General features: G+C 33.7%; 1 protein-coding gene across 3 annotated transcripts in view; it reads left to right on the forward strand.

Moving 5' to 3' along the window:
• Nab1 (NGFI-A binding protein 1) overlaps positions 1 to 27890 on the forward strand; it is a 43431-nt gene that overhangs the window by 4742 nt on the left and 10799 nt on the right. For all 3 annotated transcript variants that reach the window (XM_046447368.2, XM_046447367.2, XM_046447366.2), the window contains 4 exons: positions 5070 to 5907; positions 13573 to 13706; positions 16433 to 16484; positions 27716 to 27805. In XM_046447368.2, coding sequence (XP_046303324.1) covers positions 5089 to 5907; positions 13573 to 13706; positions 16433 to 16484; positions 27716 to 27805 — 1095 coding nt within the window. In that variant the 5' untranslated portion in view covers positions 5070 to 5088. The remainder of the gene's footprint in view (positions 1 to 5069; positions 5908 to 13572; positions 13707 to 16432; positions 16485 to 27715; positions 27806 to 27890) is intronic.

Here is a 27890-nt window from a genome sequence, read left to right on the forward strand (position 1 = left end):
CCCTTTTGAAATATGAAAGGAGGCTGCTGATCAGATTCTGACTCAAATATTGGGTTTCATTAAACAATCATTATAGAGATGCTATTCTACATAGAACACTTTGCTAGGAATAAAGGTGAATAAAAGATTAATGAGATCTAATTCCTATCCTCTGGGTGCTTATAACTACAATAACTTGTTCTACAGAAATAGGTTTAAGTCATCTTTGTTCTGTGGATCCTTTGTAGGACATGTTGCATAGCATTTATCACAATGTTTAACCGTCTGCTTCTTTTCTATCTCCTTCCTCTTAATTGTATTCTTTATAAAGGACAGTCTTTACTTTGTATCCCCAGAACTGACTCAAGTGTGTGGCATACTTGAATAAATAAAAAAAAAAAATGAGAAAGATAGGAAAAATTGTGGGGTTCCAAGAAAGGAGAGGACAGTGTTTGAAAGGCTTTATGAAAAAAGTTGTAGAGGAAGGATGTCTGGCATTGGGCAGAGAAATGGAAGGCACGTTTGAGGTATGCCAAGGGGCTCTTTTTGGCCTGAGTACAGGGTCATGATAAGAAACAGATTTGAAAGGTTTGGATCTGAGATGCCCATGTAAGTAGCTTGGGTTTCTTTTTCTAAGCTGCAGGGAAATTTGCATAAATGAGTGAAGACAGTCCTATGGAAAATGAAGTTAGTATTACAGTGTGGGATGTATTAAAGGTGAGAAAGCTATTTTCAAAACTGGGCAAGAAACAATGAAAATCAGAATTAGGTGCCTTTGAAACAAAGAAAAAGGGTGGCATGGTCTAAGGACATGTAGATTTGAGGATGGAAGAGGAAAAAACAAAGATGGAATCCACATTTTTATGGATCCAGGAAATCAGAAAAGTCATGGTGCAACTAAAATTGCACCAGGAAGGTGTGAATAGTGAAGTTGAGAATCCAGAAAATGAGACAGTGTCCTTGCTTTTGGACATACCAAACTTGAGGTTTTAACAATCCCTGGGTGAAATTCCATATTATATAATTCACAAGAAAATTTGGTTCTGATAGTTCTCAAACTTCTCAGATGTAAGGATCACTTTTTAAATTAAAAAAAAAAAGTAAGGATCACTTTTTCAATTAAAAAAATTGCAAATGTGATAATTTTGCTTTTAGCATTTGTTTATTGAGAATACACATTCTACAAAATTTAATTACACTTTTAAATGAGTTTTTATTTCATTATATCACAGAAATATTATTTTAGTTCCATATATAAGGTGGACATGTAACTCAGCAACCAGAGCTTGATGTACATTGGATTTGAGAACACTTTGAGTAACTACATAGCCCTTGTATTTGAACATTTGGTCCAAGCTATAGATAGAGATTTGGCATTCATTGCCTATAGTGATAATTGAAGCCATCAACGGGACAGATCATCAGGGGAGAATATGGACAGACAACAGAAAAAAGACCTAATGTAAAACCTTGGAAGCTGGATTCACTGATGGACATCTGTGGCCTCAGCATTGAGGTGGGAGGATCACTTGAGCCCAGAAGTTCAAGATCAGTCTAGGCAACATAAAAAGACCCCCCACTTAAACAAAACAAAACAAAACAAAAAAACCTTGCACTTAGAACACATTCAGAGAAGGTAGGGAAAACAAAATGATACAACATTTACCAAAGTCAAATGAAAAGCATTTTAAGGAGTGACTTGCAGCAGAGAGATTAATGAGAGAGGAAGAGACCAGGTGATAACTCAGTAGTTACTAGAGATTGATAGATTGATGGGGTCAGAAAGCTGGCTGGATTGAGACCTCTTTGAAGGAATGATTTTTGTTTTTCCTAGGGACCATGAAAGAGGCCTCTGTCCTCCCCTATATCCTCACATGGCAGCTTGGAGAACATCATATAAAGGTTTTGTTTTCCACAGCAAAGAAGTTGTTCAGTAAAGTCTTTCTGTATAATAAGATAGCTCCTTATGTCACTTAGCATAATTTGAATCTTGCAATTGACTGATGCTTACCTTACAAGGAGCCAAAGTGAGACATATTTTTTTTAAAGATTTGGGACAAATCATAACCATTTGAAATGGATAAATGAATAAGAAACATCATCAAATGGTCTAACTAATCTGTTATTTAACTCTTCTTTAATACTGGTCTTTTTATTGGACTGACCAGGATGAGGAATGTATAAGCTCCTGTAAATGGAAGTTTGCTGTGCAGGAGTAGCAAGGCCTGCTATTATCTTTGAAATGTAACAAGAAAACTTCTTTCTCTTAATTGTGGATTTTTCATGGAAAGGTCAGACTCAGCATGGGGTTCCAGGATGTTTTGCGGAAGCCTTGGTAATGCTTCTCAGCTGAGTAGATTTACTATACTATAAGCTATCTGAATATATTGTAACCCTTTATATTTACTTCAGACCAGAGAGATGCAGGTTGAAATTTGCTTTTAACTTATTTGAACTTTATGTTGAAGCATGAATTGTTACAGGTTTTATGAAAACAGAGAATCCCATCTTATAAAAGTTTTCTTTTAAATTGAATCAAGTTAATGTATGAAGTGGTGGGTGTTTAAATTATCACAGCAGGCTTTGGAAGGAAACTGAAACATTCTCCTAAGGTAAAAGCTTAGGGAAAAAACTTTTCCCAGCAGTAAGTATGGGTCTTTAGAAAGCCTCCTGGGACTCTGAATAGTTTGCTTACTTATCTTTCAACTCTTATCTTGACTTTGGAAATGTATACTTGGTCCTATTAGTCCTTATGGAGTTATTATATCCGTAAGTACTACTTCCTGGTTCATGAGTGCTTCTCTAGGAAGTAGGGAGTTTTCTTTTTTTTCTGTGTCAATAGGAAAAAGTAAAAGTTGAAAATTATTATTTTCTAAAGTTACTGCCTTAATAAGCTTGGGTCTTTTAGCTCTCCTTTTATTGTTTCTCTTATATTTGTCTGCCATGTATTTTTTTTAGATGTTAATTAAAAATATTTCAAAACCCTATTCTAGATTTTTGTCATGTTCTCTATTCCATAACATAAGGAGTGAGTGATGATGAGTAATTGATCAATCCATAAACACTGCATAGTTAGTTCTTATTAAAAAGATTATCTATGTACATGTTTATTTATATGTGTGTGTATTGTATACTCCAGTTGAAAGCATGTGGAGCAATTGTATTAGGTGTATGATGAGAAAGTGAATTTATTCCACTTTGGGCTTTTTTAGAAGCTTTTCTATTAGGTTTAATGTAAACATCTATAACTCCCAAGGGCTGTGTTTTTGTGAGCTCACATCCAACAGGAAGATAGACTCTTCCTGAATTGGGAGGACAAGCAGATCCCCATTTAGGTGATTTAGAAAATGCTAAGATATTTTTATCCAGACAGCTGAGATGGCATGAACCCTAAGGTGAACCTAAAGAATGTAGATGATCACAAAACCTGTACAGTGTCTGTGTTGCTCAGAGGAAATACTAAATAGAGATATTCTTGAGCAGTTTGCCTCATTTACTGAATCCCTGGAGGGACCTGGGAAACTGTTTTTCAATAGCATCTCATGGAGAAGTTACTGAACATTAATTTGCTCTTTTTTATGTCTTTTTGAATGTCAACAGGCCATGTCCATACTAGCCCTTGAAAATAACCATCAAGTTTAGGAGATCACTAGTTGATCAAAACAGATTGTGGATGATATAAAGGTTCTTGGAGATGGGGCTTCTCAGCTGTTAGTCTTTAGAGTGATATGGAGATGTGTTCTCTTTGTTGTGGTGAGTGACACTAGAATTTTATGTAGCATTCTGGCTAGTGGCATTTGAAAACATGTACCAGGTTTGGTGACTCTTGCTTTCAGGAGTGTTCCTTATATGCCTTTGCTTGCATTATATCTTAAGTTAACTATTGCTTCGTACCATTTGAGTTGAGAATAGACTTCTATTTTCTTCTGATGTATGTATTCTTTTAGCCTTCTGTAATTTTCTCCACAGAGGGCTCCAGGGTCCTTTAATCCTAAAGGTGCATTGACTACAGCAAGTTTATTTTTCTTAAATGGAAATACTTGGCCAACTCTTCTTTGTATGTGGGAGGTCTCCAGACAACTTTTGAAGCCTGCTAAGAGGTCAAGAAGTACTTTGCTGGATCTTGTTCTGTTTCTTTAAAAACAGGTTTCTCTCTCTTGCTTGGACTCCAAAAGTATCTTTCTTCTATATGTTGTTTCTGCCCTGGGCTCTCTGCTGCTGCTTTGGAGGGCTCACCTACCCTCTGGGTTTCATCCTACATCTTTATCAGTAATACATACTTAGACCCTGTTCTATTATTTTCCGTGAAGGGTAGTTCTATAAAAGCATTCCATTCTGCATTTCAGTGCCATGCATTTGAAAAGGAATCCCATTATCCTGATTTTTCTGTATGTTGAATACCTGTCATAATTCTAGACTCTCAGATATGTAATTACATAGTTACTTGTAACTCTTCTTAAAACCACAGAAAGTATCAATAAATGTTAACTTTATCTTCTTTATCATTTATACTTAAGTGATCACAAGTCTTGACACTTATTTGAAGTCTTTTCTTGGTTCCTAAATATACCACCTTCTATTTTCTTACCTCCAATTCATATTGAAATTTCTCTTTCTTTACCGGCCAGACAATTCTTGGTAATTTTTCTTTATAAAATAGGAGTAATTATCCCTATCTCACAGAGGCTACTATGAGGATTAGAAATAAGGTAAGGTAAAGTGTTTATCATGTGGTGTACTTCTTACCTCCTGCTAATTTTGATTATCTTTGCATCATGGAAGCAGCAAAGTGAATACCCTAAAATATGGGAGATGGAGCCCTGTGAGCCTTGGTTTGTGTCCCCAGTCTCCTGCTTACTATTTATTCTCCTTTAGAAAAAATAGGTCAGTTTAGTTATTGATGGTTATGATTGTTGTAAGTGCAAAATGGGATAAAGTTGTGTAAGGGAGAACAGTTAGTTGCTGTGCAAATATTCTCTTGTTTTTGTTCTTCCTGTACTTCATTCTTAAATCCTGTAATGTCTAATAACATATTTGTTTTAAGAAGTTTGAAGCAAGTGTGGTAAGTTTTTCCTGTCTTCTTTTTGTAGGTTAAACCCATCTACAGTAATGGCTGCGGCCTTACCCAGGACCCTGGGAGAGTTGCAGCTATATAGAATATTGCAGAAAGCCAATCTGCTCTCTTATTTTGATGCCTTTATCCAACAAGGTGGTGATGATGTCCAGCAACTCTGTGAAGCTGGAGAAGAGGAATTTTTGGAAATCATGGCACTCGTTGGCATGGCTAGCAAACCCCTACATGTTAGAAGATTACAGAAGGCTTTGAGAGACTGGGTTACAAACCCTGGCCTTTTCAATCAGCCACTGACTTCCCTTCCTGTCAGTAGCATACCTATCTACAAATTACCAGAGGGATCACCAACATGGCTAGGAATATCCTGCAGTAGTTATGAAAGGAATAGCAATGCCCGGGAACCTCATTTAAAAATTCCCAAATGTGCTGCCACCACCTGTGTGCAGAGCTTGGGACAGGGGAAGTCAGATGTGATGGGGAGCTTAGCACTGCAGAGTGTTGGTGAGTCCAGACTCTGGCAAGGCCACCATGCTACTGAGAGCGAACACAGTCTGTCCCCAGCAGACCTTGGCTCTCCGGCTTCCCCTAAGGAAAGCAGTGAGGCACTGGATGCTGCTGCTGCCCTCTCTGTGGCAGAGTGTGTGGAGCGAATGGCCCCCACACTGCCAAAAAGTGACTTGAATGAAGTGAAAGAGCTGCTAAAAAACAACAAGAAGTTGGCCAAAATGATTGGTCACATTTTTGAGATGAGTGATGATGATCCACACAAAGAGGAGGAAATTCGAAAATACAGTGCAATATATGGCAGATTTGACTCAAAGAGAAAGGATGGGAAACATCTCACACTTCATGAGGTAAGAAATGTGTGTTGTGTGTTATAATTCCTCAAAGGGAAATTTGATAGTGGTTTTATTTTATTTATTTTTGCAGTGCTGGGGATCAAACCCAGGGGCTGTGTATACTAGGCAGGTGCTCTACCACTAAACTACATGCCAGCCCAAGTTTGTTGAAAGCTTGCAGAAAAGAAAAAAAAAAAAGATATACTTCCTAAAAGTGATATTAAAAACAGTTCAGGTGTTATCAAAATAATATTAAATGAGTCTGAATTTATTGTTTAGGGGTGTTTTGTGTTGCACTCAAACATGATTTAGCTTTGAAACAACAAAGTAAGTTTTAGAAAAATGTCAGAATTTAAACAGTGAAAGAAAGCCTAAAATCTTTGCATTTTTAAGAAGTTTGTTTTTTACTTATGGAATAAAGTAGGATTTTAAATATAGTGACATTTAAAAAAAATACCTTTATAGGCTTCTACTATCCAACATACAAAAATTACTGAATCAAAGAATATGTAAATTTACTATTTCAATATTCTGCTAAAATGTCTTCTAAAAAAGCTGTGACAATTTATACTTCTGCTATTGTGCAAATAAATGTTTAGTTCTCCACATACTTGCTAATAGTGCATTTTACATTATTTTTCATCTTATATTCAGTCTAACAGATGAAAACTTTTTGTTGCTTAAATTTACTTTTCTTAGGATGAGTATTTTATATTTATTGTTTATATGCTTAAGAGGCATTTAACTTTATGTTCTTATCCTTTGTTTTGGTATTATAGTTGTCTTTTAAAAAATTGGTAAATATTTTTTATATTTTAGGGATATTAAGCTTTTGCCTGACATTGTAACATTTTTCCAAATTGTTTGTCCTTTGACCTTTCAGAATGTTTTACCATGCGAAATTTTAATTTTATATAATCATATTTACTGATCTTGTCCTATATGGTCTCATTGGCCTAAGTTTCTATTTCTTCATTTTTATAGAGTTATTTTAGTTAGTGTAGCTTTATAATATGGTATGCTCTTTGGAAAAGGACGTATTTCTTCATTAATTTAGTTTTGTAACTTTTTTGTTTTTGTTTTTTGTAAGATAATGTTACACAAATACAATTTTAGATGCATTTGTTAGGTTTCTCAAAATGTTATTTTGATTATAAATGCCTTAAATGCATAAGTTAATTTGATAAAAATTGACTTATTTACAGTGAGACCCATACAGGAATGTAGTATATGTATCCTGTATGGGTCTCACTGTAAATAAGTTTTCCTTAGTTATGTTATATTGTTTTTTATTTATGATACTAGGGATTTAGCCTAGAGTGCTCTACCACTGCATTCCCAGCCTGTTTAATTTTGTGACAAGGTCTCGCTTGCTAAGTTGCCCAAGCTGGCCTTGAATTTGTAATCCTCCTGCTCCATTCTCCCCAGTTGCTGGTATTATAGGTGTATACCATGGAGGCCAGCTAGAATTCTCTTATTGATGTATATTTTGTACATTTCTTGTTAGGTCAAATATTAAATGTCTAGTATGTATGTTTTTAAATTTCTTTGATTTTAAATAGGACATACAAATAAAGGGATATAATCCAAATGAGTTTTCCCCCGTTTTTTTAATGACTATCACTGGCTGAGATTTGTATATTAATCTTGTTTTCAGCAATTTAACCATTTGATCTTTAAAATAAGTGATTTTAGATATGAATACTGGAGCTTAAGATCAAAGAATGGGTTAGCAGAATGACTTAAATCACAGTAAGTTTGTGACTGTTTTGTATGTGTCCTTTTGCAATTGTTAAGTATCATTATTTCTACACAAGTGCCTCACAGAAACTTGTGTAGAAAACATGCTTAGCATTATAGTTCAGTTATACTTTGATGCTTTTTTTTTTATTATTATTACCTATGAACCAGTAGAGGAATCCAATTAAAAAGCTATCTGGCTGTTATTAATGGAAAACAAGAGGCAAGCATGTTGGCAGTTTTAGTTTCATGCTTTAATGCAATTTTCATAAAATTTTTTAAATGTAGCACATGAAACACAAAGATGAGTCAAAAGACTTGTATTTTTATCAAGGTAAAATATTTTCAAAAGATTACTCAAAACAATCCAGTCAGTCTCACTATAAAAAGTCCCCTCTGCTCCGTGTGTGTGTGTGTGTGTGTGTGTGTGTGTGTTTTGGTACCAGGGAATAAACCAGGGGCACTTAACCACTGAGTCACAACTCCAGCCCTTTTTTATTTTTTATTTTGAGACAGGTCTCAGGTTCTCACTAAGTTGTTTAGCACCTAAGTTGCTTTGAACTTTTGGTCCTCCTGCTTCAGCCTTCTAAGCCACTAGGATTGCAGGTATATGACATCAGGCCTAGCAAAAAATTCTATTTTAAAAAATACTTTAAAAGTTATTTTTACACTTGGCTTTTGGTATGGGGCTCTTTGCTTGTTTAGATAAATAAGTACAGGTGGTATTTAAGTAATGAGACCATCCTGGGTTTCCTGAAATAAGGGAACACTCAAAATGAATGCCAGTAGGCTGAGATGTGGAGGTGGGGTCTTTGAAAAATGTGGCTTATGTTTTCAAGATTTAACTTAGACCACTGGTTACTTATAACTCAAGTTTGTGAATCTAGTCCAATAATATAGGATAGGTGTTTATGAATCAGTAAGCTTTTTAAAACTAGTAACTTTTTAAGACTTTGGATAAAATTATAAAATCCTGAGGGAATTTAAAGAAAGTATTAAGTGTAACTTTGAGGTATTATAAAAATTTCTCATATTTTCATTTATTTGAATCAGAAAAACTTTTGTTTGTTTTTCTAAATTCCTTAAGATTAAAAAATGTTACTAGTTTGCCTTCAACTTCCAAACAAGGAAATGTATGACTTAATTCACTGTTGGCTTAATCCCACTGTCCTGAGAATTTTCTTTATAGAAACTCTATGGATACTGTTTTTTATTTTTCAAGACAAAGCAACTATATGTAGGTGTGGATGGAAGTTATCTACATCTGAATTTTTTTTTTTAATTCCCCTAACTTCCTGTGATTTTTTTCTTATAAACTTTTTATATTTATTTCCAAATGTATCATATACTGTTTAGGAAAGAATTATAGTGTGAATCATGTTAAATGCTTAATTTTTTTTTTTTTTTAAATTTGGTAGCTGTAGATGGACTGAATGCCTTTACTTTGTTTATTTATTTTTATGTGGTGCTGAGGATTGAACCCAGTGCCTCATGCATGCTAGGCAAGTGCTTTGCTGCTGAACTACAGTCCCCAGTCCCTAAACCCTGTTTTTCTACTAGTTTTCACTTTTGATGCCTATTTTATGATTTCTGTCTATGAACTTATATTTCTTGGTACTTTAACTGTGGGACTGTTTAGAAGCCTGGGAAGAAAGTGAACTTCCTTAGAGGTTGTTTGCTTTTATTTCCACCAGGCAACTGGAGACACTACAACTCTAGGACTTTGAGAAAATAAATTCTCATCATACTTATTGTGAGTTAAGGCCATAGATCTATATAAAGGTGGGTTTGTTTTTATGAAATCTCAAGAGCATACTTTCTGTTCTATTAGCACCAAAGTTCAAGACAGGTAATTTTCCTTGCACTCCTCTGGGGCTACAGACGATTTTCTTATTCACCCATACATTGGTGTTCAGTGCTTTGAGGTTTGAGTTTTATTGAAGAGCTGTGGACTTTGCCTTTTTGTCTTTTCTCACATTCCCCAGCCTCAGGCTATGAAGTTTGAAGCTGAGGTTCATCCAGTTTAGCACTTGTATTTAACTTCCTCCTTTGAGATACTGTCCTTGTTCTTTTTTGGCCTTATTCTTTTTCCAGCATTTAAGATGTTTTTCCCCACCCCTATTTTATTCAACATTTTTGGTTGTTTCTTTGAAAGGGGATGCAGCAGTAATGGTACCTAGCTCTCTGAATACTAGAAGTCCTGATTGCCTTTTTTTTAATTAGTTGCTCAAAACATTACAATGATCTTGCATATCATATATTATACATTTGATTCAAATGGGGTATGAATTTTTATTTTTCCCACATGTACAGATTGCAGGATCACATTGGTTATACAGTCACGTTTATACATGCTACTATATTAGTGTCTGTTGTATTCTGCTGATTGCCTTTTGAACTCCCTATCACACAGCATTTACACAGTATTTTTGTGCCAACAATACTTAATCTAGAATTATCATTTGATTAAGATTATAAATTTTAACTAATAATAAAATTTTTTCTTAGAATTAGTTACCTTCCTTTCTGAAAATAAAGACATCTGTGGTTCAGTTTTTAGGTCCAGTCATAAATCATACAAAGCTAACTTTAAAAAGTCTTTTACAAGATGATACAAATGGAATTTTGGTATTTTGGGCCATGAAAAGAGGAAGTAGGAGAAATAAGTAAAACAATAAGGGAGAATATTTTGTTACTTTATACTTTAATAAAATAAGAATATTGGCATTTTTGAAAAGCTAGCATGGTGCTACAGCTGGCAACTACTACTACTGTGTTGGAGTGTTTTTATTATTTTTTCAAATATATTATTGATTGTTAATTAACCACTAGGGGCCATAAAATCTAGATAACTTTTTTTTTTTTTTTTTAGGGAGATACTTTATAAGTCAGTTTCTTCTTACTACTTGAAAGTGAGCTAAAATTATTTCTCCAGCCTTAATTTTCTACCAAAAGTTTCCTGAAGTAGGGAGATTTCAGGCTAGTTTTTCAGTCTGTGGAGCATGAATGCAGTGACAGTGAATGTGTTTTTTTTTTTTCCCCTCCTGGTAAGATGATGGAAGGCATACTAGAAGATTATGTTAAAAAGTTGTTTTTTGTGGCTGTGCATAGCTGATACTTCTGAAATGTTGTTAATTCAGAAGTTTTCATAGTAATCTAGATTTACAAGTACAAAAAGCAATTTGAGAAGGGTCTTCAAGATCATTGGAGCTACTACCATGCTGAAATTGCAGTGTACTTAGGATGTCATTCTTTAAAGTATATTTTACTTTTAGCTCCAATAACATTGCACCTTTCAAAAGAACTTAGGAAAGGAATTGATCTTTGATTGTTCTTTGGGAGGAGGGGAGAAGGCTGAAAATAGATTTCTTCCTTCAGTTACACTTTTATATTCAGCTACAAGCTTAAAATAGGAAGCCTGGTCTTATTATAACTTTGCTGTCAGTAGCCAAATTAATTGTCTCAGAACAAACCAGTACAGATTATAGTTGGAAATTTAAGGATAAAGATGTTAGATACTATATCATGCCACTTACCATAACACATTCTAGGTGGATTATTTACTTAAGTGAAAGGTTTTAACTATTAGATTAAGTATAGGAGAACATCTATGTATTGTTTAGGTGGAAAGAGTATTTCTAAGCATGGCACCCAAGGCAAAAACTAATAAGGCTAATGCCAGACTGAGGTGGGAGGCACCATATATGATGGAGAATTAATAATTAATACTCCTAATACATTAAATAATTCCTGAAGTCTGAAATTCGTAAGAAAATGAAACAGACATTATAAACTTTAATAATTCATGTTTTCATACATGTACTTTGGATAATGATGTCCATCACATTTCACCATCACTGCTAACCCCCTGCCCCCTCTCTTCCCGCCCCCTTCTGCCCTATCTAGATTTCCTTTATTCCTCCCATGCTCCCCATCCCTACCCCACTATGAGTCAGTTACTTTATATCAGAGAAAACATTTGGCATTAGGTTTTTTGGAATTGGATAACTTCAGTTAGCATTATCTTCTACATCTCCATCCATTTACCTGCAAATGCCATGATTTTATTCTCTTTTATTGCTGAGTAATATTCCATTGTGTATATATGCCACATTTTTTTTTAACCATTCATCTACTGAAGGGCATCTAGGTTGGTTCCACAGTTTAGCTATTGTGAATTACAATTGTAATAAGAATTGTAATGCATTCAGCTGTTGTTTATTTAAAAAATAAAATCAATTAGAAAGACAAACAAAAAAGAAAATTAAACAAATTCCTTAAGCAAGCAGATTTTAAAATAAGTCAAAACCATAACAAAAAAGTTCAGTTTTATAGTCAAATAAATGCAAATTATAACCAAATGATATTGGTAAACTTTAAAAAGATAATAACCAGTGTTGGGCAAGATTCTAAGAATGGGCTCTTCATAAAATTGTAGTATGATGTAGAATAACTTTTCTAAGGAGTAATTTGGTGAAAGGCATAAGTTTCTTAAAATTTAGTTCTATGACCTAACAAGTCTATGTCAAAAAATAATTAGATATATGTGAAAAAATGTATATTTAAGAATACCCTATGTAACTGTGTTTGTAGTATACTGAAAACGAAGGTAGTTTAATTTCTGGAGTGAGATTGTTCAAATAATGTATTATTCTTTCCTGTAATGGGGTATTATATGACTAGTGAAAAATTATATTATAAAGTACTTTAAAATTTATTTATTCATCAACAAATATTGAGCATCCAGTGCACACTAGATGTATCTGGCAAGTCTCTGCCTTAATATATGATTAAAATATAGCATACATTAAGTGAAAAAAGAATATTGCAAATCTGTATTTACATATATACTTAAGTTTATATTGTATACTGAGAAATATTATTAGTCTATATTAAAATATCAGTAGTCATTCTAGATGGAAAGATCGCATGCTTGGTTTATTTTCTTCACTTGTATATTTTCAAAAAATTTAAATAAGAAAAATTATTATCAATAAAGGTGGAATGCCTGGAGAAAAAATGAATATCTGATTTTCTTTTCTTTAATGAAAGGAAAACAAGACTGACACTGACAACTTGTGCCAGGTGTGTTTCCTCATTTCTTGTTAGAGTCCTTTATAGTAGTGCTATCCTCCCATTTGTCTCTTAGAAGGCTCTGAGCAATTTTTGCTTGTCCAAAGTCACAGAGCTGGTAAGTGATGAAGCAGGACTATATCTGAGTAAATGACAGAATTTTCTAGTTTAAAGAATTAAAGGTTTTGAGTTTAGGATGACATTTACTATTTTAGTTTAAGGTGTTTGGTCAACTATCGGCTCTCTTGGCAGTGTCTAAAAATTATTGAATCATGGAAAGGTAGAATTAGATTACTCTTACTAGCGATTAGTCTCCAAGACCTTGATTTTTCCAGGATAGCCCTAATTTTTGATAATTTTGTTTTACTTAGGTGATTTGATTATAAGTTTAACTCAAATCATTGAATTTTGAATCTAAGAATTTTCATTTCAGTTCACACTTAAAAATGCTTTTTAACTTTTAGTTAGGAAAGTATTTTCACCATATCATATTATTAAATCCTTTGGTTTTTCATCAGAAAAAATGAGATGTGAGTTATATAATATTCTTTACTTTTTCAAATTATCCATAAACTCCATTTAGCCCCCCTCTCCCCCCTGCAAAAAAAAGAGAGAAGAAGAAAAAGAAAACATATAAATAAGTTAAGTAAAACCATGATGACTATTTTGAATAGTTTGGGCTCTGCAAAATGGTAAATAAGTTAGTTTTCTTCCAAAATTTGGCAATTGGAGTGACCATCCTGATTTTTTGTGAATATTGTTTCATTATACAGTGATATGAAATATTTGTATTCTTTAGTGATACCTTTTATGCATCAATGAAATATAAATGCTTATGATTTTTATAACTTTATTTTGGATATCTAGCTCACTGTTAATGAAGCAGCTGCCCAACTCTGTGTGAAAGATAATGCCTTGCTTACAAGAAGAGATGAACTTTTTGCTCTGGCTAGGCAGATTTCTCGAGAAGTCACCTATAAATATACTTACAGAACCACCAAGTAAGTGTTAACTAATTGACGGTATTTTTGCATTGCCTGATAGAAGTGGTTTGAAACACCATCCATTGATTGAATATGAGCATTTTTGAAAAGATGAAAGTGTGATTTTGATGGTTTTTCAAAACACTATTGTTTAAATTACTTTATAATTAAATTTAATCTTTTAACTTGCACATAAAAAGATAAAAATTGTGCATATTAAGAAGTACCTTATGATCATTATATGTTTAAATCAAGCATTTATCATTTTTTAATGATGAAAACATTTAAAATCACTTTATTTTTCGAAATACATAGTACATAATTGTTATTCATGTATTCATAATTGTGTCTGTCACCCTACTGTGTAAATAAACACCAGAACTTTTTTCTTCTAACAAAGTGATTTTTGTTGTTTTGTTTAATTCTCCTCTTGTCTTCCTTTCTTTTGAAAGATATAGTTTCCCGGTATGTTAATGTTGTTCTTACAGGTAGTTTAAACATTTTTCTCATACTTATTTTGGGTTTGGGGATGTTGATGTGATTCAGAAAAACTTTTTAGACTTATTTGCATACCTACAACTACATGAACTTTTTGAACTCTCTGAGGAAACAAAGTGATTCCTTTTGCAAGGTGCTTGCAGTCTTGAGATTGCCTGAATGTAAAAAAAGACTATAGACTAGTATTTTAAGGGAGATACTTTTAACAAATTGAATATAAAATGTGAGTTTGAAATAAAAAACATAAAGTTGAAAAGAATGATGATTTCAAAATTTATTGTAAACACACCATATTCTTCTTTATCTTATCTTCACTTTAGTCTCTAAGCATTGTCTGTAGGTGTAGGATCATTTTTATTTTGTTCACTTGGTACTGCCAGTTCATTGTTTGCTTGTCTCTGTGGATGCAAATGAACACTTGTATTAGAGTAACTCTGGTTGTTTGTTAAATTCACATCCTGAACACCCTTCCCAGCCTTAATAAGTCAATCTGTGGAGATGGATCCTTGGAATTTTAAGTTTTTACAGGTATTGCAAATGATTATTGTACATACTGAATTTGAAGTTTACTACTATATTATAGGCATTTGCTGTCATTTACCATTGTTTTCTCAAACTCACAGTGGCTTCATTTTCTGCCCTATCTGGGCATCTACATATTTGCCAACATATAGTAAGTAAAATTATATAGAGTAACAGGATAAGAATATACAGCAATATGGGATTATTTCCAAGATTTTTTTTGAAGTTGGATAATCAAAAACTGATTTTAGTGATTTTTTCATTTTCAGTGCTGCATTATACAAAACTTCGAGTATTTTATTTAGATGATTTTCTTTAATCAAAATAATACATATATATGATGTAAGAAGTCATATAGTACACAAGGTTTATCATGAAACAACAGTTCCTGTCCTCTGCCACCTTCCCATTTCACACCATAGAAGCAACTGCCTTCAATAATGTTAGCTGGTTTTTGTATATTTTTTAAGTTAAATCTATTTTATTTTACTTTTTTCTTAAATATTTATTTTTTAGTTTTAGGTGGACACATTATATTTATTTTTTATTTTTATGTGGTGTTGAGGATCGAACCCGGCATCCCGCGCATGCCAGGCAAGTGCGCTACTGCTTGAACCACATCCTCAGCCCCAGTTAAATCTATTTTAAATATATTAATACTTTAATATAATTTAGAAGCCCAAACTATAAAAAGATAGTAAAAAAAAAGATTCACTTCCATTCCTGACTCTTACTCTATTCTAACCTTCCCCAATCTAGGAATTTTAATTGTTTTATTTTCATCCTTCCAGTTTGTTTATGCATTTGTAAACAAATACAAGTAATGCTATCTTTTCACCTCTTTTTTTTAAATAAAAGCATGTATCTACAATGTTCTTTATTTTGCCTTTATTTAACTTAACATAAGAGAACTGTCTATATTAGTACATACATACACACACACATATATATTCCTTATTTTTTACAGCTGTAGGCATTAATTATGTGAATGTACCATTTAATTGGTCCAGTGCCCTACTAATGTACACTTGAGTTGTTTTGGGTCTTCTTTTATTAGAAATAATAACATTATAACACCATACATATTTTGTTGATTGTGAAATATATTTTTTTTCACGTTTTCACATCTTTTATATTAAGGTATTAACAGTTGAAGACTATCCATAGTTTAGTTGGCAAGAATATTTCAGGGTGGTATATGAAATAATTGTGTATCCTAGAATTGAAGAAGTGACATTTCATATATGTGTTTCTACCTCTGGGATAGATTCCCAGCAGAGAGATTTCTGAGTTAAGAGTAAGTACATCTGTAGTGTCAGTAGATAAACAAAATGCACTTTAATCTCATATAACCTTAAGCATTCATCTTAAATGGTCATTTTTTTTCTTTAATTATTTGTACTGAGTCATAAAAGGATATCCTCTATTTTTAAAAAATTTCTGGTATGTAATCATCATGAAATATTTATTGAGTGCTTTTTCTGTATACATGTATACATTTTAACTTGAAATATGAAATAATGTTGTCTATATATTCTCTTAATATTAATTTGAAAATGATGAAAAATCTTTTTTTCATTATTTGAATGTTTGATATAAGTATGTCATTTCTTATATTGGGGCTTCAAGATTATGTGTTTTGGGAGAAGGTTCTAGACTAAGATGCCTTAGGAATGAAATTTCTTATCTTCTGAAGTTTTTCTCTTCTCTCCCCTTCCCCTTAGGTCAAAATGTGGTGAAAGAGATGAATTATCCCCAAAGAGAATTAAAGTAGAGGTATGGTTACATGTAATGTTTTCAAATACTATTAATGTTTACTTTTGTTTTAAGATGCTTAAAAATAGAGTTTTACTAGTTCAGACTCCCCCCCAAAAAAAGGTGGTTCTAAAAAAATGCACTGAAAAACAATATATAATTTTGTTACTCTGAAGTATCTATAGTATTTTGAACTAGCAAACGAAGCAAATTTTTAAAAGGAGACTATATTGTCTACATTGATGTCCATTCAGTTTATCAGAGGATGCAAAAAATTTGTGTCTTACAGATTTAAAACTCTTTGTGGGTTAAACAATTACTTTTATAATCTTCCTTATATCATTAGTCATCAAATACATTCAGAAGAGCTGACTTTTTAGTTTTTTTATATTAACTATCTGAGGAAAATAATTCAGTAGTTGCAAATCATAGAAACTTTACTGTAATTAATGGCTTTTGTAAAGGACCATGGTTGAGACTTCTTATTTTAGACTTGCAAGTGGTAAGGCGGGAATTAAGCAACAAGAATGTATTTTCTTCTTAGGGCTCTCAGAAGTATAGAATGGTTTCGGAACTATTGTTCTGAAAATCTAGACTACAGCAGAATGGAAATTTGAAGTCAGATGGCTCCGTCTTTCTTCCTTTTTTATGGGATTTTGTGCACTCTTAGCCATCATATTTTAATTTCAAGTTAAAGCAAGTGAGTTATGCTTGACTGCCCTAAATTTCTATCATAACCTAATATTTTTATGGCAATGATCCTTTATTTATATCAAAGCCAGAATTATTCTATAAAAACATGCATTTCTCTCTTGCTTAAATCTCCCCAGTGGCTTTCTCATATATTTAGAATAAAATCTAAACTATTCTGGAGGTGTCTAAGATCCTATATGATCTGACTCTAGCTTGCTTCTCTTACTATGTTTGCTTCTATATTTTTCTACTCTCTCTTGTGTTCTAGCTATGCTGATCGCTGTTGTGTTCCTGGATTGTGCCAATCTGTTTGTGTTTCAGCACTCTCCTTTGTCTTGCCTCCTTATTTTCTCTAAGCAGCTGTATGTTGCATCTGAGTTTCTACTGACTTCCCTGCCTCCCTTTCTGAAGGAGTTCCTGAACTGCAAAAATCATACTCAGGCTATTATGGGTTTTTTGCTGGCTTTCATAGCACTTACTACTGTTTGGTGGAATGGTTACGTGTTTGTGTTTAATTTAGTATCATTTGTGTCATTGGATGAGAACAGGGCTCTTTTCTTGTGTGTCCACTACGTATACTCGGTTTGCAACAATGCCTTGCACTTAATAAAATCTGTTGGATGAAATAATGAATAGCTGTGGACAAGCACCTTCAATTTCTAAAAACTATCCTAAAGCAATAGTTAACAAAGAAGGGAAGTATTTTGTTCCCCAAAGGGCACGTCTTTTAAAAAGTTGTTTTCATGCTTGTCATATATTCACTGTTAGCTGTGGAGTAATGTTTAAGACGAGTTAATCTCAAATGCCTGTCAGAAAATTTGTTGAAATTGTCTAAAAGATTACATTGAAAGATAAACCAGTGTAACAGTTTTATCCTATTGCACCCTGGGATGAGAGTTTAAGAGATCTCTGTGCACTTAGCTGTTAACGACTTATTGCTGCTGTCAGAGAAGGAAGGTGAACATAGTAAACTTGTTGCTGCTAAGGTCTGTGCCGTCGGATAATTTAAAGGAAGGAAGTATTAATCCTACTTAGTGGCCAGGAAGAATAGTCATCTGCTAGACTAGAAATACATCTACATCAGTTTTTCAGTATTGACCTTCAGTGTGATTGTGATTCAGGCTGCTCTCACACTTAAGCCCTGCTTTCCCTTTTTATCTAGCCATAGAGATCATTATTGAACACTGAAATTTGTAGTCTTGAATGGTTTAAGCTGCTTTTTTTTAGTTGTTGATGAATCTTTATTTTATTTATTTTTATGAGGTGCTGAGGATCGAACCCAGTGTCTCACACATGCTAGGCAAGTGCTCTACCACTGTGCTACAACCCCCAGCCCTGCTGTTTTTATTTGACTGTATTTAGTCTTATTCTCTCAGCAGCCCTGATCTGAAATTTAAGCAAATGGTTTCTTACAGTGTTTTGAGTTTCTTATTAGAAGTCCAGAGTGTTGGGTTATAGCATTAGATGTGAACCTTCTATTCCTTTGAAACATTCCACTAGAGATCATTCAGATATCATTACATATGATGTTTGTTGTTTTATTAGAGTTCGCAAAGCCACTTGAACAGTTCTGGATTCAAATTTAAATAATCAGTGTTTCCTTTTCCTGTGAATAACAATTCTATTCCTTCCTAAATAAGACATGTAACTAATCAGTATCAAACTTCTTGCATTCTTCTATAAACACTGTACTCTTGATTTTGTTTCCAACATATAAAGGCTTTAGCTTTGAATTTAGGACAGTGATTCACTTTTAGTTGTAGTTTTGTTTTTAATTTTGTTTTGTTTTTGCCTAGTTTTTCAAAAGAATTTATGAATCATCAGTATCTCTTTGAAAGTGTCTTTTGTGTGTGTGTATGTGTGTGTGTGTGTATAACGTATATAGTGTAATCTTTTTCAAAATGTGCAGTCTTGGTTTAAACCCTTGTCTAAATTCTGTTGCAGTGTCATCTAAGAGTTTTAGGTACTAGAGTTGATCATTTGATTCTGGAAGCTAATAATGAGGTGTAGCTAGTGTTGGCTATAAAGGTTTCTACTGTTTTATGACTTCTCACTGAATGTGAGTGGTTTATTTATGTCTATCTCCTATGTGACTAATGAGGAGAAGGAAACTTTCTGACATGAGAAGGGATATGTGTAGGGTTTTACTGAAGAGGTATTTGAACTGGGTTTTAAAGGGACAGAGGATTTAAGAAGTTAGGGATACCCTTGGGGGTTTGGGGTAGTGTTAACACCAAAAGTAAACTTAAACTATCATGGACAATATACAGAGGTAAGAAAATACCAGGTATGTTTAGAGACAATAAGTAGAATAGTTTGTTTAGATATGTAATTGACATAGGATACCACATAGATAAAACTAGAAAGATTTTAGAACTTTTGAAATACTTTTACTCTTATTTCATTTTACTGCTTGTTTTTTGATTCTCAGCTTATTATTATTTTTTAAAGAAAATAATATGACAGATTCCTAATTACTAGGTCCAAATTGAAACAAGTTCTTCTATAATCTGTCAACAACCAGTAAGCATACATGCCAAGTTGCCCATTTTTTCATCTTAAAAAGATAATCTTTACAGTAAACAAAAATAAATGCAATGTTCAGTAGGTAAAATAGAAATGATATCAAAATAATATATAAGGGAAAAAGAAAAATTTTCTTGCTTGCTATTATCAGTGCATTAAAGTACACAAGTAAAAGTAATGTATTGTTCAAGTTCAGTATAATATTTCCTTGTTATATTTCCCTGGTCTGTACTTGAAGAGTTGGGTGGAGTGAAGCTTTAAAAATACTTCTCTGATTTTTCTTCCCGGAAAGCACTTATGTTGTATGTTTTTCTCTCTTGAGGACAGCTACTGTTTGATTTTTGTCTTTTTAATATTAGTATTAAATATTAGTATACATTGTATAGAAGTGCTCAGGATAACCTGTTGTCTTTAAATACTGCTCTTCCTTACAGGGTATTTTAGACATTTTAAAAAATAGAGTCTTTGATCTTTATTTCTTTAATTCCTATAGTAAATGAGATAGCCACAAAGGAGAGAGAGGAAAAAAAAAGAAAAAAAAAAAAAAAGCCTGCTAGCTTGTGTAGGGTTTATGGAAACTACCACTTGTAGAGAACTTCTAGGGAAAGTACCTCTTCATCCTTATGTGTTACTTACTAAGGCTTGGGAACACTTCTGCCCAGAATAGATGAGCAGCTTGTGTGAATCCATTTTAAGCCTAAGTGAAAACAAAGTTATGTGTATTCTTATTCTTTTTTATCAGGGACTCCAAATCTTGTTGTGGGGCAGTTATAAAAACAATTACTTTTTATTCACTGTTATGTGCCATGCTCTGCTAGGCATTGAAATTTATTATCACAAAACTTCTTTTCTGTCCTCTATAAAAGCTTTATGATTTTTCATTTTACAGCCAATACTGACCCAGAAAGGTCCAGTAACTTACCCAAGTTGTCACCTTGCTATCCAGTAGCAGAATTAGGGTTTCCAAACTTTGTTTCACTTCTCAACTTCAAAGGAAAGCCACCTTTCTAAGTAATAATGAGTATTCACAAAGTACCTCAGGTATGCAAAAAAACACTATTGGGTTTGGACCTGTCTAGGGTATGAAGGGCAAGTACACATAGAGGACTAGTGGTCTCTGAAGAAGAGGAGGAATGGCAGTTATTATTTTCTAATCCAGGGAAGCTTATGTAGTAAACATCTGTAAGTTTTGAGTAGAAAATTTTAACAATGTAAATGACAAAATGCATTATATATAAGCTGTATGATTTGCTCATTGTTTAGAATGAATAAAAACTGTGTTAGGAAGATATAGTAAATCAAGAAAAAATAGTCCAATTGATTTATACACTCCCTATGACAGAACATTTTTAAGATGGCTTGACAGCTAGTTAAAGGAATAAAAAATGAAGAGCCAGAGACCATGACTCTCTTCTTTTATTCTAAATTTTTTAAAAATTTAGTTAAAAGTAGATTTAGTTGGTGCCTTTTTCAATAACAAGTGCCATGAATAAACTCATTACCTCCAGTTTTTCAAGGAGCATCTTAGAAGGGATGAATGGTATGTAAAGCCACCAGTCTCAGGACTGGTGATGGCAGCTGACTAAATGAACTAATACTTGGTTCATATCTCATCAGTAAATTTTCTTCACTTATTGGAATTGCTAGAAATAAGGCAGAGATGGGAGGTGACAGCTTTTTTGACTCTGTGGGGTTAGGGGAGCAAGCAGTTAGAGACAGCCAGATGATAGAAATGAAATTTGTTAATAGAACCCAGAAAGAGAACTGGGGATTGAAGAAAGACTTAGAGGAAACATCTGCTAGTAGGTTCCAGTAGGGCGGGGGTGGGGCTGTGAGAAGCAGGAGGGAAGAGGGTCAGAATATCCACCTACGCTGTTACTAAGCTTGTTGGGAAAAAAAAAAAAAAAAGCTGGTCTGATTTGATGAAGACTCTTCTCTCTGGATCAGAAAAACAGAAGCTTTACAATCTGCTATTCATACAGAAAGTATGAGTAGAAAAAAGGAAAATGCACATGTGGCATTGAGAACATCTGCTGTAACAAATCATTTAAAGATAGTTAAGTAGTTACTTTAAAGCAACTTGCTGGTGGTGTTTGGTGGAAAAGATGAGGAGAGTGAGGGTAGAGACCAATGGTGTGAGAATAATTAGGTCACAAACAGCATTCCATCCTATATCTTTTATTTTCTCAGTGCTGAGACCTAAACTCTCATCATGATTAATGGCAGCAGCCAAGAATATGACATGGAGATAAATTGCTCATAGCATGGTACAGCTGGTGCCTGAGGAAAAACGCTTAAAATTAAAGTCCTGCACCGAACATAATGTGAAAGAGACCAGTTTCTTGGGAATGTTCTCATTTTTATTTATTTACTTAGTTTTTGATAGACCTTATTTTATTTATTTATATGCAGTGCTGAAAATCCAACCAGGGACTCAAAACATGCTAGGCAAGTGCTCTACATTGAGCCACAACCCTAGCCCCTCTCACTTTTATTTCTAAGTCACATATTTTGAATAGCTTAAGCCTACTATACATCTCATGAAGTAATAGCTACTCAGTCCTAGTTTTCCCATCTAAGATGAACTGTCAAGACTGGAGGAAAAAATGAAATAGATTAATGTACTGATTGTGGATATTATTGGTTACTTGGATATTGTAATTTATGATTCATTGTAAGCTATTATTTCTCTTTATTAATGATTGAGCAGTACACATTTTCGAAAAACTATCACATGCAGAGTTTGGAGTTCCACTCTTCCAACCTCTCAGTATTCTCTTAGCTGAATAATCCTGACAGTAGTAATACCATATATTTGTATGGCACAATTTGCCATTTGTGCTGCTGTTGAATCATTACAAATCTCCCCTGGGCAGGGGGTGGGGTAATCCCCCCTTAAAAGTTGGGACCAGTTGAAAATGAAGTTAATTTTATTTCCTGAGACCACACATCTGGTACTAACATGCAAGCTCTTCAAAAATAGTATTGAGATATTGAAACATTTGGGGGTTTCTGGCTGGGTACACTCTGCTCAGAGACTGCTGATGATCTAGTAACTCCACAGTCTGGATTTCCAACCCTGATTTTGCCCTAAGCTCCAAATTCATTATGCCTATTTAGCTGGAATATATGTGTGTGTGTATGTATATATGTCTCACCAGCCTTTATATTCAGTATGTCCCTAATTGAATTAGTTGATTTTTTTCACCTCACCTCAAACCCCCTGGCCCAGAGTTTCATATTGTAGCAGACGTTGCTACCAGACTCCCAGTTGCCTAATCTCAGGGATTTATTTCTTTGCCACATCTGCTACTGTTCAGGACTAGGGTGCTATTCTCCAACTCCATCATAGCCCTCTAACCAGTCTCCCTACCTCCATCTTTGACACCATCACATTCAGCCTGGCCTTTCTTAAGTGCAGATTTTACACTTTCTTCTCTAAGACTTTTAATCACTTCTTTTTGCATTTAAGATAAAACCTAAAATTATATATATATATATATATATATATATATATATTGTAGGTGGATACAGTGCCTTTATTTTATTTATTTATTTTTTCAATGGACCTTTATTTTACTTACTTACATGTGGTTCTGAGACTCGAACCCAGAGCCTCACATGTGTGAAGTATGCACTCTACAACTGAGCTACAACTCCAGCCCCTAAAATTCTTAATGAAGCTTAAAAGTTCTCACCAGATCGTCTCTAGGTTTTTATCTAAGCTGCTCTCTTTCTAGAAAACTCTCTTCCTTCAAGTCTTAACCTTGACATCATGCCCTCTAAGGAGCTTACTCTGCCATAGTGCCTGAGCTGGGCCCCAGATCTCTGTCTGTTTCCCTCTCAAGACTGTTTGTTAAGAAAGCAGAAAGTGTGTCTCTTTTTACCATTGTACCCCATGTCAGCAGTGTGTGAACCAGTTACATGGCATTTTTGTTGAGTCAATAAGCTTGTTTCTAGATTTCCAGAGTGCTTTTCACTAAAACAGTCCCTGACAAATATGCTCAACATTCTCTTGCTGGTTTTAGTATGAAATATCTAGTTCATATGAAATATCTATTCATACTCATTCTAAGATGTCCACACTATGGAAATATCGCTAAAATTTATCCATTTTCCTCTGTATGATAGAGAGATAATATATCACTATAGCATGATGTTTTCTTTACTCCAACTAAATCTGGTAGCTTTTTGGATAATCTGAGTAAATATAAGTAACAAATATTTAGTAGGAAATACTTATGTGCCATGCATTTTGGCAAGTATTTTTCATATACTATTTGTTAGGTACTATTGCTATTTTATAGATGAAAAAACAAACAGGTGAAATAGTCTGCCCTGTATCTCAGAAATAGGTAGTAGAATTGGGTTTCGAACTCAGCATAAGTCATACATTTAAAGCCACCTCTTATAAAACAGAGAAGTAACATCAAAAAACAAACCTGTAAAGAACTCAAAAATCTTAACACCAAAAAAGCCAAATAACCCAATCAATAAATGGGACAAGGAACTAAATAGACACTTCTTAGAAGCTGATATACAATCAACTCAACAAATATATGAAAAAATGTTCAACATCGCTAGCAATTAGAGAAATGCAAATCAAAACTACTCTATGATATCATCTCACTCCAGTCAGAGTGGCAGCTATCTATTAAGAATACAAACAACAATAAGTGTTGGCGAGGATGTGGGGAAAAAGACACTCATACATTGCTGGTGGGACTGCAAATTGGTACAGCCAATATGGAAAGCAGTATAGAGATTCCTTGGAAAACTGGGAATGGAACCACCATTTGACCCAGCTATCCCACTCTTTGGTCTATACCCAAAGGACTTAAAAAAGCATACTACAGGGACATAGCCACATCAATGTTATAGGAGCACAATTCACAATAGCTAAATTGTGGAACCAACCTAGATTCCCTTCAGTTGATGAATGAATAATGAAAATGTATGTGTGTATAAATGTGTGTGTGTGTGTGTGTGTCACACACACACAATGGAATACTATTCAGCATTAAAAGAGAGTAAAATCATGGCATTTGCAGGTAAATGGAGCTGGAGAATATAATGGTAAGTCAAGTTAGCCAGTATATAGCCTTCTCTGATATAAGGATGCTGATTCATAATGGGGTTGTGGAGGAGGAGCATGGGTGGATTAGACGAACTCTAAGTAGAGCAAAGAGTGGGGAAGGAAAGGGAAGGAGCATGGGTGTAAGAAAGATGGTGGAATGAGATGGATATTATTACCCTAAGAACATGTATAAAGACAGGAATGGTGTGACTCTACTTTGTATACAACCAGAGATAAGAAAATGTGTGCTCTATATGTGTAATATGAATTGTAATACATTCTGCTGCCATACATAGCAACTTAGAATTTAAAAAAAAAACTGTAATTGTTATTGTTTCATGAAGGTAATTGTTATTGTTTCATTGTAGGATTTTATAGACTGAGCATAGACTTGAAAGTCAGTTATCCACAGCAATAAAATCAGGATAACCTCGGGTTGTTTGTGGGGAGGAATAATGTACATAAGTATAGAACATAGGAACTGGTACTTTGTATGCGCCTATAAAGTGATAGCTGCTCTTATTGTTGTTTTTCTTCCAAGTCTTCTACCACCTTATCTCATTGAACTTTCAAACTTAAATGAAGGTTTGCTAAGACTAAGTTGGGTTTTTAGGAATAAATTCCTAGAAGAAAAATAGAATAGATAAGAAAAAGTGTACTTTTCCTTTAGTCTAGATTATGTACACTTAAATAAAGTTTTTTCTAGCTCACCTAATGATTATGTTCTATACATTCCAAATATCAGTGTAGGGACTTAGAAAGCTGGCTGTTCTCAATACTTTAAAGATAATGATTGTATATAAAATCACCATGAAACTTATATAAGGCTATTTCAAGATGGTAAATGTATTTGCTTTTGACTTCATTATATTATTTCATGTTTCCGAATTTAAAAATAGCATATTAGTTGTTATTTAGGGGATAAATTTTGGTAGATGAAATATTTGAAAATATGGGCTCCGCAATGGAGAAATAATTTTTTGAAAAGAACATGATGGAAGAAGTTTTTTGAATCACTATCTTACATCTCAAGTAATGGAAACTATTTTTTGTTGTTGTTGTTGTTATTGCATTTAATGATTCATCCTCAGTTACATAATCAAACAGCAGAAGAAATGTGTGTTTTGGAGTTAATGACAGTTTCTGTGAGGAATCCAGTCCTTCAGTAGCTTTCCTTAAAGTTACTATACACCATCATGATGTTTTGTAGTTTTGAAGTTCACATGGAGCAGTAAACAGGCAACTAAAAGAAACTTGAAAGTAATAGGTGGATTAGCCCAAATACTTGTCAAGTATAAAACAAATAATTTGTTGAAGCATTGTCCAGTAATAGAGTTTCTACAAATAGGCCCTATTTCTCTCATTTAATCCTCACAACAACTCTGATAGGTTCTATTGTCCTCATTTTTTCATAGGAGAAAACTGACATTCAGGATTGTTACATTTGCCCATGCAAAGTCACATAGCTCCTAAGCGGTGGAACTGGAAAACAAGTACAGGTCTTTCCAGTTCTAAAGGCCCATTGCCTGCTATGATAAAACAGAAATCACAAGCCAGCATGGAAGAATTCTTAGGAAATTTAGATTGGAATTATTGGATAGGACTTACAAATTTTTTTCTTAGTTTGAACCTTTACCACATTAAATATTAACAAAATTAATTTCAGATAGATTGGAGAGTTATATTTAAGGAAACAAATAAGCAAAAAACCAGGCCTGGGGTTGTGGCTCAGTGGTAGGGCATTTGCCTGGTATGTGTAAGGCACTGGGTTTGATTTTTCAGCACTGTATATAAATAAATAAAATAAAGGTCTCTCAACAACTAAAATAAGAAGGAGAAGGAGGAACAAAGACCCAAAAATTGCCTTATAAAAACTAAGAGTAGATTTGAGTACAAAGTAGAATGCCTTCCTTTCAGAATTCTATAGCAATAGAAGAAATCACAAAATAAAACAGAAGTTCATACAACTATAGTATGTAAATTACAAAAAATTTTTGAGTATCAAAATAAAAATAAATTTGCAATTTTTTAAAAAAACCTAACAGTACCAAGACAAAATGTCACATATTGCTTATATTATAACCCAGTTAAGGCCTTTCGGCATAGTTTGTAAGAAGACATAAAAAATGGCATCTGTTTGTAGTAATTCTACTTCTCAAAACTTTTTATAGTGGCTAATCTCACCTAGAAAATGCTGTGTCCATGAAAATATTTTTGCAGTGTTTTTTTTTTTTTTTGGCTGGGTGGAGGTGCAGTTCTGGAGATTGAACCCAGGGGCGTTTGACCCACTGAGCCATATCCCCGGCCCTCTTTTATATTTTATTAGTTGCAGGATGTTGCCGAGTTGCTTAGGACCTCACTAAGTTGCTACATCTGGTTTGAACTCAAGATCCTACCTCAGCCTCCTGAGCTGCTGGGATTACACCATGCCTGGCTTTGCAGTGTTTTTAATACCAGAAATTAAGAAAAGAATCTAAAATGTCCAATATGAGGATAGTGTAATTGAACAACTAGTTGAAGTTTTATGGAACCATTATAATGATAATAAAATTTGCTTTCTTTTTTAAAAAAAATATTTATTTTTTAGTTATACATGGACACAATATCTTTATTTTATTTTTATGTGGTGCTGAGGATCGAACCCGGTGCCTCATGGATGGTAGGCGAGCGCTCTATCTCTGAGCCATAACCCCAGCCCTAAGGTTTGCTTTCTGATAGAAAAAAAATAGTGATGATTATATTCTTCTTCATTTTTATTTGTGTTTTTACTGATATTACAGTTGTAGAATATAAGGTACCATAAAAAATTAAAAATGAAATACTATTCATTAAAACCTTAACTGTGATTATTCAAGTATTGAGTTTAAGGTGGTTTCATTTGCTTTATTATCTGAATTTTTGATATTATTTTGTTTTTTACAAACTTAAATATAAAGGATATATTCTTTACCCACAGGATGGGTTTCCAGATTTCCAGGATTCTATGCAAACACTCTTTCAGCAGGCTAGAGCCAAGAGTGAAGAACTCGCAGCCCTTAGTTCACAGGTAAATAAACTACCAGTTATCATATCATCATAATATCTGTAGGTTAAAAAATAAATGGCTGCTTCACCTACTCTCAGTTTTAGGT

Source organism: Marmota monax, unplaced genomic scaffold, assembly GCF_021218885.2.
Source record: "Marmota monax isolate L192 unplaced genomic scaffold, Marmota_monax_Labrador192_F-V1.1 WCK01_AAM20220418_F8-fsc00007, whole genome shotgun sequence".
Lineage (NCBI taxonomy): Eukaryota > Metazoa > Chordata > Mammalia > Rodentia > Sciuridae > Marmota > Marmota monax.